This window comes from Rhinolophus sinicus, linkage group LG11 (assembly GCF_036562045.2).
Source record: "Rhinolophus sinicus isolate RSC01 linkage group LG11, ASM3656204v1, whole genome shotgun sequence".
NCBI lineage: Eukaryota > Metazoa > Chordata > Mammalia > Chiroptera > Rhinolophidae > Rhinolophus > Rhinolophus sinicus.
Window position 1 is genome coordinate 63479601 of NC_133760.1, and position 14732 is coordinate 63494332.

Consider the following 14732-nt stretch of genomic DNA (forward strand, 5'->3'; position numbering starts at 1 on the left):
TGTGAGAGAGAGAGAGAGAGAGAGAGAGAGAGAGAGAGAGAGAATACATTGTTGTACAACAACCGTATAAATGATTTTCTATTTATTTCCCCTCCAAGCTTCCAGAATTACCTTTCCCAGCCCTGGTATCATTCATCCTAGGCCTGTAATTCCCCAACTGTGGTAGAGTCACTCCAGATACCACCCTGTATATGGAATGTTCTGGTAGTAGGCACCATTCCAGAGAATTTGGCCAAGAGGGATACCACGTGGTATGCCGGTCTCTTGCAGGAAGGAATCACGATACTCTTGATGACCATGACATACCAAGATCCAAAAGCAATGGCTGCTTCCAGAAGAATGAGTACACCAGAGACACAGCTGCACTGTCGGGGCAAAATGGTGGCATATAAATGACAAAGAAACACTCCATTCCTATAAGGACAGACCATGGTGAACAAAACTATCCGTGTTCCTACCGGGAGCCAGTCACTCCGCTGGGCATCGCATCCCAACCCCACTCAGTAGCCAAAACATTATTTTGGCAATTCATGCTTTCTCTCCTATGTCAATACTTTTCCCTTTCTTCCAGACAACTTTCTTCAAACACAAACACACACTTCTCCTATTTAAAATAACACATAAAACAACAACAACAACAAACCTGTCACGTGGCCTCAGTTCTCCAGCTGCTACCCCCGTTCTCTGTCCCCCTTCACAGGGACACTCACTGTAAAAGTTCCGCCTACATTTACAAGTTCCCTTCTCCCAGTTTTTTAAGGCCACACCATTCTGGGTTTCAATCCGCCTAGTCCACAGAAACGACTCTTGTGATGGTCACCAATGACCTTCACATTGTTCAATTTATCACCCCATCAATGGTCAGTTCTAATGCTGACCGAGCAGCAGCATTTGGACCAGCTGATCACGGCCCTCCACTCTCCACCCCGTTACTTGGGTCCCAGAACACCACCTTCTCTAAATTTTCCTCCCATTTCACTGATTGTTGCATCTCGGTGCCCTGTGCTGGTTTCTCATCTTGCGAACTTCTTCAAGTCCACAGTTCTCTTCTCTGTCATAGTTATACTCACTCCCGTGGAGGTTTCATCTAGTCCATGGTTTTAAATACCGTTTGTATGCATCATTTCTATGTTGATGGCTGCCGACTATGCATCCAGGCCACTCCCCTTTGGATGCATAGGTCCGACTGCTTACTCTGCATCTCCACACAGATGTCTAAGAGACATCCAGAATTAAACCCTGACCTACTTGCCCCCAAACCTGCAATGTCCTCCATCTCAATAGCTGACAATTCCATCTTTCTACCAGTCACAAAAAATTCCTAAGAGTCACATTTGACACCTTTCTTTCTCTCACACTCTATATCCAATCCGGCAGCGCATTCTGTTGGCCAGCCCTTTCAGAATTCACCCACTTCTCACCATCTCTGCTGCTACCAGCTAGTATGAGCTGTCTTCACTTCTTACCGGATTACCTCAATAGGCCACCCTTGTCCTCTGACAGTATCCTCAATTCTTATATTGTAAAATGTAAGTGAGACCATGCTGCTCCTAGGCACAAGCCCTGTAACGGCTCCCATTTCACTCAGAGTAGACTGAACACCCCACAGGGGCCGACCAGGCCCTACATGGGTTTGCCCGCTGGCCCTTTCTGGACATCCTGCTAACACCCCCTTAATCACTGGACTCTAACTAACCCTGTTGGCTGCTGTTCATAAAAAATGTCATGCAGAGTCCCAATGGCCTTTGCCCTCTGCCAGGGTACTCTTTCCAGACCTCCTACTCCCAAAACTCCTTTGAGACTTTTCTCAAATCTCAATTTGACAGGGCCTACTGGGGCACCCTGTTTAAATTTCAACCTCTATCTCCCATATGCCCCAGGCTGTTCATCCTACTCTATGTCTTCCCCTTAGTACTTACCTTCTAAAATTCCTTATAGTCATGTATGTCCTCTCTTCAATCTCCAACAGAATGTAAACTCTATGACAGCAGTATTTTGTCTGTTTGGTTCATTGCTATGTCTATAAACTCTTGTCTAAGCACTCAATAAACATTTGTTGAATGAATGAAATCCTAGAAACCAAGTAAATGAATTGTTTTAAGGATAAAGTAATTAACTGTGTCAACGGTTACTGAGATTAAAGAATATTCTGACAGGTTTAATAAATTTAGGCACAGCAATTACTTGGGGCACAGAAATAATTCAAAGCATATAATCACAAAATCACTGCTGATAATCCTCGAGATATCCTGGCAGATGGGGAAAAACGCCTGAGAGCAACCCTGATATTCATAAAAGAAAAGAAGGTAAATTACAGAAATTGGGTGGGTTTGGAATTATAAATAAAATTCTAGAACATATTAGTAAAGGTGGTTTGTGAACAATTAGGAAATGATTCTCACAGGAAGAGCTTACAATGAAGTCACATGACTCGTTCCTTTCCTCAGTGGGTAACTCACTGACTTGAATGAAGAAATGGTAAATTTGGCTCAAGGTCGAGACTTTGTTCCCAAGGGTAATCTATAAGCTGTCCAAGATATGAATTCTTAACAAAAGTTTTGGCAGAGCAGGGAGCAGTGGGTCCTAAAAGTGAAGGGAGAGGAGGATTCCTGAACAAGCATCTAGTATTGTCCATCGCTGGCTTGTACATGTCCATCTTGGGGAAACATGAGGGAGGGTTAGCTGCATTAAAAGGACTGGGCCTGGGGGGACACCCGCAAGAAATCTAACAGTTTCTTATAGGGCAGATGATAAAATATAAGGGGTACTATCATGAATGGTGCTAAAGGTAACCTTTGTCACTGTCGTCGCTGTCATTACCAAGATAGCAGCTAATCATTTTGGGGGGAGCTTACTATTTTGCCAAAAACAGTTCAGAAAGATTGACATTTTCAAAGCAACTCTATAACGAAAGAAACTATTATTATCCCTTTTTGCAGATGGCAAAAATTAAGGCACAGAGAGGCAGAGTAATCGTTCAAGGTCATATAAGTAAAAGGTGGAAACGCTGGTATTCAGTTTACGCTTCAGGGCCTGCTCTTGGGTTCACAGTTAGAAAAATACATGAACTGAAGTACTGAGTAATATACATGGATGTCAATCTCACAGGAAGTCAAGACAGATGCCCCCCAAATTCTCAATTTAGCCCTGTCCTGTTGAACATTTTTAAAAATGACATACATAAGGAAATGAAAAGATTGCTTATAAAATCAAGAAGGATGTGGAATTTGGAGGAATAGCTCAGATTTTTGATGACAGAATGAGAACTCCAAAATATCTCAATAGACTAAAACGATGACCTGAAAGTAATATTCAATTTAATGGGTAAATATTAGATCTTGAATTTGAGATTAAAAAAAAAGTCTCTACAAATACAGCACAAAAAAGAGCGGGTTAATTTCAAAGATTATTTCTCCTCACAACGGTTTCTTAGTCCCTAGAGCCAACCAGTGGCCACGTCCTATGAATTCACCTCCTTACTTGATCTGTCCCTACCTGCCATTGTCCCTGCCTGTCCTCTAACCCAGGCACTCACTGCCTCTCTCTTCTACCTCCACACTCTTGCCTGTCCAATCCATCTGACCCAGAGCTCAGAAAATCTCCGTAGCTCACGGGTCTGCGCCTGGTACACATTCACCGTCAGTGGCTCCCCACTACCTCATTTAGGCCACTTCCGGGAGCTGCATTCAGGGTCCCCCACCATTTTGGTTCAGCCTTCCTTTCTAAAACGTTCACCACCTGCTCTTCCTTTTCCAACTGTCCCCCACCTCCTCGACGGCGTTTTGATTCCTGTCTTCCTTCAGCTCCATGGGCCTCGATTCTGTCTAAATCCTCCTCATTCGTCACCAGGCCTATTTCACGTCCTTCATCAAGCCCTTCTCGTCCTCCTTAGGTCATTTCCTTCCCCTGGAGCAGCGTGCCGTATTTCCTGACACAAATTAATGCTGTGGATATATACATGTCCTATTTCTTCGTCCCCTATTTCCCTTTCTGTCCTCCACCAAGAGTGCAAGCTCATGAAAGCATATAATCTGTGACTGATCGGCTTCTGTATCCCCACACACTCACTGTGTGGGGCTCTGGTAAATGTTCAATCAATGGCCGACATACGCAATGATAGGATATAATAGAAGTTGCTGTGTCCTAAACTGGGTCCTGCACAAGGGAGGTGATGGTTTTGCTGAAGTACCAAAAGCAGACCTGGGACCCAGCTGGAATACTCCTTTTTAGAACAGGCAGTGCCAGGCTAATGGGCAACAGAGAAAGAAGACTGGGATGGTTTATAGACCCAAGACACATCAGAAACTAGCACTGTTCTGTCTAAGGGAAAAAAAGACTCAATGGACCATGATAGTATCTTCACATATCTGAAGGGTTTTAATGTATAAAGATTAAACTAACTTGGAATCACTCCAGAAAAAAACACTGTGTCCAATGGATAGGGGAATATCATTCCAAAACAAGAAACTGTTCAACAATGACCAGTCTGCTTTGCGGAGGTAGCGAGTTTCCCCTCACTTGACATGTTGAGAGGTAGGATCATAAATGTGGAGGAAAAGACTTCAAGCTATTCCTATGATTTCAAGCTATATGAAATTTCTGTGGCCCAGAAATTCCAGTCTTAGACAGCTACCCGTGAGCAGTGGCTTTTAAAATTTTTATCTGTGTATACCTTAAAGGAATTTTGAAAAATGATATTCTCCTTCCCATATTTAAAAATTGATATTTAATATTTTTCAGCATGAGCTTAAATGGTAGCAAAAGATGCATTTTTTGGCATATTATAAATAGTGACACTTTATAATCATTGTTTCAAGTGTACCCAATGGAATCTCAGTACTATTATACCTTCAAAATATATATAAATAAGCTCTTCTTTGACAGTTGGATATTTTTCATTTTTCTCTTTGAATTATTATTTTTATTTTAGTTCCTCACTGAATTTTATCCAATACATGCTTGAAAGTATTTTATTGACTGCTCTAGTATAGTTTGCTGCCAAAAAATTGTTTGTACAAATTAAAGTCTAAAATATTTAAGATTTCCTGTTACCTTGATTATAACATAATTATTGATGATACGTATGATTTAAGCCTAAATATAATTTTTTATGAATCATTTTTGAACAAAAAAAGTAAAATATTATTGGGAGAGCATATCTCAGTGAGGTGGTTGGGTTTCTTTTCTTTAATTGGCTGATGTAACTGTGGATAAACATTACTTAGTCTGGAATAAAGGTGGCTAAACATTCATCTAAGTTAATGCCAGATTCATCTTTCCTAACCACTACTTCCTGCCTCGCTTATGATGACTCCGTATCATCCACTATACAACATCTAAATTTGCAAGTCTTATTGTTGAAGACCTTTTGTTATATGGTCTTATTTTTCCTATCAAATATTATCTACTACTGCCTTCTGCTAGGAACTCTGTTCCATTCAAGCTTTCTCCTCATTTTCTCCCTCTGAATATCAGACAAGTATGTCTATACTGTCTCCCCATCCCTGTGATGCCTTATTTATTTTTGGTACCTTCCTCAACCTCAGTCGGCTTTCTAAGCTGCAGCACGTATCTGTCTGTGAAATCTTTCTGGACTGCAATCACTCTTTCTCTCTCACATGTTATTTCCTCTGCTCTTATATTCTGTATTGTACAAGTAGTACCTGATTATGAAATCTCTACTTAATTACATACCACATAAAATTCAGTATTTCATTATACATTCTTTTCTCTCCTAATTGTTTCAGGTCTTGTCAACTAGACCATAATTTGTTCCTATTATTAGCCTTTTATGAGTAGTGCTATGATCTTTTCCATAAACTCAAAGAGATTTTTGAACCCAGAGAAAAGAAATCAGAGGGAAAACTAAAGGTTTTCAAGTTCAGAACAATGGTTTTTCTTTTCCACTGATGCTGGAAACAGTGTGTCTTTTTATAACAGCAGGAAGGCTACAGATCAAACATTAGGAGGAACACATTTATAAGAAGTAAAAATAAATCATATTATAGATTATTAACAGTTACTAAGAGTTTGAAATTGCTTTCCTTTAAAGATCTTTTAGAATCACATGACGGACCAATCAAGATCTGCAATTTCCTCAAGGAAGACAGATCTTATGATTCTAGGCTTTCATGAAAATCAAGGCTGACATATCGTCTAACCCACCCAATGGCCATCCTAAGTGGCTCTGTCCCAAGGTCCCTTTCATTCCCTCAGTGGTTATGACTATAGAAGCACCTAGGAGACGATTTCTGTGGCACACGTTCTCATCCGGTCCTTTGACAAACTCAAGGGTGTTCCTTCTCTACAGTGGTGGCAAGCTGGGTTATGGAGGCAATATCACCAATCAGAGCAATCATCAGGTGTGAAAGTCCCTTTGCTTAGCTCCCAACAGAAGCTGTACCTGTAGGCCGTCATGCAGGTGTCCTTATACTCCTGGAGCTTCCCGCACACCATGTTGAGGAACTGATCTGAGTACGCGCTCAGGTCATGCATCAGATTCAGGAGGTCCTGCACTGTCTTCTCCACAATGATTGTGCTCTGGGAAGGGACACAGAGAGAGGACACAGAAACGCATGAGTTCTTTTCACTCACGTAACGTGCAGGACACGGAGGCAATCATTTAAGACATCTGAGCTTTCCTGGGAGGAGGTGACATTTGAAAATACTGATTAAAACTGACAACAAAGTAAGGATCGTACAGAGTGCTGGCCTCCCGAAGACCTGAGAAAATGTTTTCTGTGGAAGGACAGAGGACAGGGATTTTCAAATTGATTCATGGAATTCTTAGCATCCACAAGGTATCGCTGTGGCTTTTCAGAAGGAGAATACACATTCCATTGGGGCCTGCTGAATCATAACCTCCAGGGCTCTATTTTGAGGCAAGGGACTTATGACAGACAGCTCCAAGAAGAAAGCCTCCCAAGATTTGTTTTAAAAGTTTCAAAACCATCCACCTATTAAGAATAACAACTAACATTTGCATTGTGCCTTACAGCTTGTAGAATGTTTTCACATACAAAGCATATGTTGTCTCACTTGAGACTCACAGAATAATCAAGAACATTTATTGGGCTCTTATAAGTGCGAAGTATAGTGCGAGGCAGTCTACAAGCATTATCTCATTTAATCCTCTCAATCCTCCTAGCCCCAAGGTGAATCCCGCAATCACCCCCAGTTTAAAGATGAAACAGGCTTAGAGAAAGGAAGTGAACAAAGCCAGGGCTCCAGGCTTTGCTCTTTTAATTCCACCATTCTGCCTCTAGGCTAGACCTGAGTTCTATCTGCAGCCCAATTTCTTTTTCAGGAGATCACAGTACCATGTTTCCCCCAAAATAAGACCTAGCCAGACCATCAGCTCTAATGCATCTTTTGGAGCAAAAATTAATATAAGACCCAGTCTTATTTTACTGTAATATAAGACCGGGTCTTTAATATAATATAATAAATGTAATATAATATATAATACCGGGTCTTATATTAATTTTTGCTCCAAAAGACGCATTAGAGCTGATTGTCCGGTTAGGTCTTATTTTCGGGGAAACACCGTATTTCCTATTGCTGTTGCCACCGTAGAAGCAATGTCCAGACAGACTCAGACACACTTTAGTAATGAATTAGAGCATCTCCAAGGGAAAAGAAATAAGCCCATCGTACAACGAGAGGGCAAGAGTACGTACTATGCAGCAAATCGGTGTTGTATCTGAAAAGAGGCATATTCAGGAAACTCTAAATCTTTAAGAAAAGACTGAGTTGTTTAAACCATTCGTTCATCCCTCTTTCAAAAGGAGCAGAAATACACTGGAGTAAATATTAATGACATGCTCAGCAGCTTGGAATCCAATGGTCAATAAATGGTTTGGTGAGTACGTATTTATTTACATAGAATTACCTAAGTTACGGTAGACTTAGCCATAAAGGCAAATATTGAAAAAATAATTTTTTCCAGTCTGACAGTGACCCATGAAAGAATCAGAGGCATTTTATTATGTTTAAATGCAGACTATGGGATACAGGGTTTTGGTTAATTTTTCTCCTAAAAAAAAAAAAAAAAAGGACAAAATTGTACAGCATTTCTCAATACAATGGAGGACCAGCTTGAGTTAGAGTTTACATGTGTACGGTCATTCAAGATTATTTGCTTGTAAAGGTTTCTTATCATCTTTCTCTCTCTTCCATTCTCCCCACTGCCCCCAAATAAAACAGTCAGAAGGTAAAAAAAGGAAGGAATAGTTATATTCTGCGAGGCAAACCAAATTACAGTCTCTACAGAATCCCCACAAGTTCAACTTCCTTTTCTGTATTGATTTTAAGATTAAAACACTGCAGCTTCACCCTGACCCATAATCCCCTTTCTCTGTAGTTGTGTTTGAGTGACAGGAATTGATTCTGCTTAGCTACATGTCCCCATGCTGCTAAGAAGAATCGAAAATCCTCATCCTGAGTTGGAACACAGGATATCCTACAACATGTGGACAGCAATTAATAAAGGAGAGTGGAGTTCAGCCCTTCTAACAAAGCCAGCTTAAAATCTACAACGCTGCAAGGAAGATGGGCCTGGGGAGATTGTGCAAACTGAGAGAAGGGCCTGGTTCTATTCCCAACTGTGCCATTGATAATCAACTCTGGGGCAGGCCTGGGTAACTTCTTCCTTCCTAATGACTCAATTTCGTTTTCTAATAACCAAGGATCATTTGATGGCTCCTCTAATCTACTGGCCCTCATCACTCAGGTATCCAATCGGTGCACTGGTGCTTTCCAACTCAGGAAACAAAGTACTGTGCCAGTGCTCTAGTTATCCCAGGTGTGTGCCTGGTCTTCCTAATTAGATTATCGACCTCTGCAAAGCAAGACTCGCTTTCTTCCTTTTGTCCATCTCCCGTCCTTCTCCTTTCCCACTTGTTTATAGTTTCTCAGGATCTTCAGGATAATACTACTAATAAAAGAAACAGTACTAATACCATTCACACACACACAAACCTCTCTGAATGTCATATACACGTACGTGAGGGATGCTGAGACCAGACATCTTTGCACCTTTGCACTTTGGGTGGGTTTGGTTTGGTGTGTTTATCCAGTGCTTTCAGCTGACTAGAACTGTGCTGATGGCTCTGGGAGAGGAAGGGGAGACTGTACACACAGAGTAATACGCCCTGGAGATAAAGCTTTTGGGGTAAACAGGAAGTACCTGTGGGGAACGGTTAGAATGCAGGTTTAATTCGAATGGTTGTGCTCAACAAAAGGGCCTGTTGTGCTGCTTATATGATTACCTACAATTTTTCAGCTATTTGGTTGGTTTACCTTGTCATGGTAGCACTCTGGCTAACCAATAACTACATTCTCTTCAAGGAAAATGACCCTGCAGTTTGCCAAATGATGGGTATTTTTACAGGGAAAGAAGGTCCCATTTTTCAGGAATTTATAACAATTTCCAAATCAGTGGCTCTGACAGATAAATGCTGAAAATATCCAATTTCTAACAAAGTCAATTCTGTTTTTATTTATATGATCTCTCTGGCATCACAAATGACTCATTGATTCATTATTAATTTTGGGATTTGCCGATGTTGAATATAATGTCTAATAAGTAAAATCCTGATTTGATTCATTATAATTTCTAGTAAACATATCACAAATGATTGATATTTGTTCAGAAACAACACAATTCTCATTTCTTGCCGCTTATTACCAGGTAATAAAGTCTGGGCATTGACATGAAAAATGAGAAAAGGAAAAAGAAAATCCCAGAATAGAAGAGCTGATGCAATTAAAAAACCATTGCTATGAAAAATAAACAACTAAAGTTTCTTACAGGGATATACCAGCAATCTAAAACACAAAGAGAGTGCAGAGGACCAGCTCTTAGGTTCTGCACTTTTAAAAAGTTTAATGAGCGAATGAATGAATGGATGAAGATGATTGGACCCTTGAGGCCTGTCCATTGTTTGCCAAAATGGGGCTCTGCAGCATGATACTGGTGATATTATAGAAAATTGGCTCTAAGCTCAAATAATTTGACAAATGCTGAGTTCAAGAAAACTGAAGATGTTTCTTCACTGGAAAACTTTGGAAACTTTTAATACGCTAATATCATTGCGAATCTTAAGGAGAAGAATGTGGTACTCAATCTTACCCTACCAATTTAAGCAAAGAAAACATTTTTCATAGCATATCTTTTCACATCTACTGGAACAGTGTTTCCAGCACATGGTTTGGGAACAACTCCCCCCCCATTCTCTGGTCATACTGATGAGGACACTAGGTCCAAAGGACATACTTGGGGACACATGAGGAGCCCTGATAGAAATAGTGTGAGAATCCAGGTCTCTTTCTTCGCAGCCCATGCTTTTCACATGCCCAGCCTTTGAAGCTCTGGCGCCTCCGACCTCTCCAGCCCTCTCTCCAGCTGCACTGAGCATGCCCCCACCCCCTGCTGCGATCACACTAAATTACTAGTCATTCCTTGATTGCACCAGGCTATACTTCCCGCCTCTGCGCCTTCCAGATTCCCAACTTCTGTGCCTGGGATGCCCTTTCTAGCTCTTGCCTCTCATCCTTGAAGAGTCAGCTCAAGGATTATCTGCTCCGATGTAAATGGCCCCCTTTGGTGCTATCAGGACATCCTGGCATAATTTTAGCTCAAGTCCCAAAAGGGGTTTGGCGAGCTCTGGTTCCGTTGACCGTTTCTTCCACGAGACTGTAAACTCCTTTAGAGCGGTGGCCATACCTTTATATCTCTACTAGTAAACTAGTAAGGTATCTGGCATATTGCAGGTACTCAATAAATGTTTATTAGATGAATTAATGCAAATACAAAGCACAGTCAGAACAGTGTGAAAACACAGATGTAGAGTATAATGCTAATGCCAAATAGTGGGTTAAAAGCCTGACTTGATAAGGTGGGAGCAGACCACAGCTTCTCCATTACTATATTACTGTATCTTAATTTCCAGTTCTAAAGAATAATGTTTTTATTTTACAAAAACATTCCTAATTTCATCTGATTCTATGATTTTCTATAATGGCAACCTATCTATCTATCTATCTCTATGTATATCTGTATCTATCTATCTATATCTATATCTGTGTGCTAAATTTAAAGTTTTAAGACAAATAAATAAATTCACAATTCAGGGGTGAAAAAAAAAAAAAGCCAAAAAATCTTCAGTTTGGACCATGCAGAGTCTGTATTGGTGCTGTTTTAGCCCCTGGAGAAGGGAGCAGGGATTATTCAGAGACACTGCAAAGAACCTAGGGTTCCGGGAAACTGCTTTAGGAAGAATTTCAAACAAAAAATAAATCATTCATCGCTTCAGACACCGCTCCCCCCCCCCGCCCCCCCCGACCCCAACACCACACACACACCAGCAACTGTGAAGGCAGGGGCTACATGAATGTTTGATGATGACAGTAACATTTCTGTTTATGAGGACAGACTCAACTACAATTCAGTAAAACCTGCCACACCACGTTGCCCTGACAATTACTGCCAGCTCCAAGTTGTCGCTGGCTGTAAACAATAACCGCAGGCTACGGTGGGGCTCACTCTGTAGTGCAGACAAATGTCCTATTATAATGCTGTATACCTGGAAATTATGTAATGATATATTCGTAGACCAATTGTACCTCAATGAGAAAAAAATGGTAACAGCCACAATGACAGTAATGACAGAAGCCCGAAGGAAATCTGCTTCCTGTTTTTTAATCTATATTTTGATTTCTGTGATGTTGAGCATTTTTGAATGTGGTTGCCTTTTTAATGAGCCAGCTGGTGAGAGGCTGTGCGTCCAGGCGTCGGTGCCTGAGGAGCTGGCACGTGTCTCCTCCATGCCACCCTCCACCTCACAAGCAGAGTGCCCTTTTAAAAAGGTGTATCTCCCACAGACACGAGTGCGTGCGTCCATCAAAAGACATGAACACACTATGCAGAACAATTTTATTTGTAATAGCCCCCCAAAATAAAGTAAAAGCGATCCTCGTGTCCATCAACAGTTGCCTGGGCTAATAAACCGTGGTATAGTCACACAATGGAATACTGCACAGAAATGAAAACGGACGGATGACCTGCAACGCATGACGATGTGGATGAATCTCGGACCATAGGCCGAGTGAAAGCAGTCGGACAGAGAGCAGCACCGCTCTATGGTTATTGTTGTAGTTCAAAAAAAAAGAGGAGAAAAGCAATCTCTGTGATAGAAGTCCTGACTGGGGAGGGAGACCCTTCCAGGTGCCGGAAACACCTTGCTTGGGTAGCTGTTGCCTGAGTGAAAAATACGTAAGAATTCTCTGCACTTAAGATTTGTGTGCATCACTGCATGTAAGTTTGCACATCAAAAGACAAAAATTAATGTTATAGCTGATTGCGTCTCTCACCAACTTACCGTGCTTTGATGCACGAGGCCCTCATCACATGGCTTCTGTGGACTCTCCAGCCCCATCGGCCACCATTTTCCTCTGCCTCTCTAAGGTCTGGCACCTGGGACTTCTTCAGTATTCATTCCCATGGAAGGACCTTCACTTGCCTGAGAAGTTCTGTCCCTTGTCTTCCTTTGCTAGAGTATTATCTTTCAGGTCTCAGCAAAAACTCCTTTCTGTGGGAAGACTCTTCCTAACCCCCATTAGGTCCTTGTTAGAAACACCTAGAACATCCCCCCCCCCCCACCCCTTTGGTTCTCTTTCTTTAGAGAACCAGAAACACACATCTTTGCTAGGGGAGGTGGAGACGCTGATTGGGAGTGACATGTAGTTGGTTGGTTATATGTGTACGTGTTAAATCTCAATTTTGAACAACTTCTGTCCAACCATTATACACACAAATAGGCAACCCTTCAAAAACCGGGCAGAGAATACCGCCTGTAAGTGTGTAAGTATTCGGTTACAGTGGCTTTCACTGCTTGTGTATTTTCACACCATGAAGACGTGGCAGTATTGTCGGCGAAACTACTACAGACCACCAGAAGTGCTCAGAAGGATCAGAAGTTGTTTGAGGAAAGCGAAGGGAACCTTAGTTGATTAAATAGATACATACTTATTAGGTCAGTATTTTCTCTGTGCCAAACCTCAGGCTAACTGTAGAAGAGGAAAATCCAGAGGAGACAAGATCCCTGCCCTCCAGCGATCTGCGATACTAGTAGCTGACAAACAAATTCACAAATAAGGACAACAAAGTGCCATAGGTGCTATCCTGGGCACCTGTATGCTGCACAGCAGAGGCACCGAGGAGGACAGAGTTACCTGGACTGGGGTGGAAGGGAGGGGGTGGGGTTAGTGAGAAAGAGGGAGCTCTCATTTAACTGAGCTCTGAAAGACAAACAGTGACTTACAGATTGAAAAGACGGAAAAAAAGGACTTCAGGTAGATGCAGCAGCATGAACATTACATAGTGTGGGATTCAGGGAATTGCAAGTGGTTCTTCAAGGCTGGGGTGAAGAAGGGGAGCGTGTGTGTGTGTGTGTGTGTGTGTGTGTGTGTGTGTGTGCGCGTGTACGTGTGTCTGTGTATATGTGTGTATAGATCAGGAGCGCAGGCTGAGGAAGGAAGGCAGAAGCTAGATCCCAGAGGTCCCTTTATAACGTGTGTGCGTGTGTGTGTGTGTGTGTGTGTGTGTGGAGAGAGAACCTAAATTTTGATTACCCTCTTTTCTCCTTCTCCAACAAGAAAATACAACAAACGAATCCAATCTGACGTCACTGATTACTAGATGTCCCACTCAAGTATAAGAAGATAATTTCAAAAGGTCCCACTGTTCAGAAAAGACAGACATACAACCAACAGGGACATACACACCGAGGCCGGCTTTGGCAGCCTAGAGAGGTAGGGAGAGTATATGAATAGGCTTAATTAAACAAAGCAAAAATAAGGTGAGAATTGGGGGCAATCGGAAAAACTATATCCCTTTAGAAAGCATGTGTGTGACCATAAAGTTTGTCAGTTAAAGACTTGGGAAAGGTATGTGAAGTACATTACTACTACCATTTTTTTAAAGTTATGGTTGAATAAAATCTATACCTACCATATCTTATAAGCACAGCTGGCTGTTGATGAGGTTTATTTAGGGGCTTGTGATTTCATATTCAAAACAAAACAAAACATAGTAGCAGGAAAAGGGAAAGAAGTAGACAACAGTTGTGCATAATTAGGCTACGAGATCCCAGGGGGCGTCTCTGTTTCCCTAGCTAATAGTAGCTAATAAAAGAAGTGCTTGTTGGCTTATATACTTCGTATTGATTCCCCTTTATATGTAAGGGAACCCAGAGAGTGGAAACAGATCAATGAAGAGGCAGCGCTAGCACGTGTAAGAAATACACTCAACTCCACCCCCCCCCCAGTACACACACACACACCCCACACACATTTTATATATAGCGTTACGTGGTAGGGGGATATAGAAGTGTAATAACAACATTAGCGGCTATAGCACTTCTTTTGTTCCAATGCTCTGTGTATCAAACATGTCTCTTTTCCCAATAATATTGATATTATTGGGATAATATTATTTAGAACAAGAAGCAAGTGATATTCCAAGAGAAGGTGCAAGCAAGTGCAGAAGGCAGTGCAGGGGAACAGGAAGAAAGGTGGGGGGTCTGAACTGGGTGCTGGAGGATGGGTAAGGCGTGGACTCACAGAGAGGAAGAGGCAAGGTATTTTAGGCAAGAGTAACGGTTGGGGGTCAGGGGTGAGCTGGTGTCCTGCAGCAAACAGGAGACCAGTGTGACTGGAGGAGGGGATTCCAG

The 14732-nt window shown here is 41.7% G+C and overlaps 1 protein-coding gene across 1 annotated transcript in view; it reads right to left on the reverse strand.

Annotated features, from left to right (window-relative positions):
• EXOC4 (exocyst complex component 4) overlaps window positions 1-14732 on the reverse strand; it is a 635560-nt gene that overhangs the window by 132220 nt on the left and 488608 nt on the right. Inside the window, exon 12 of the mRNA XM_019750984.2 lies at window positions 6404-6540. Coding sequence (XP_019606543.1) covers window positions 6404-6540 — 137 coding nt within the window. The remainder of the gene's footprint in view (window positions 1-6403; window positions 6541-14732) is intronic.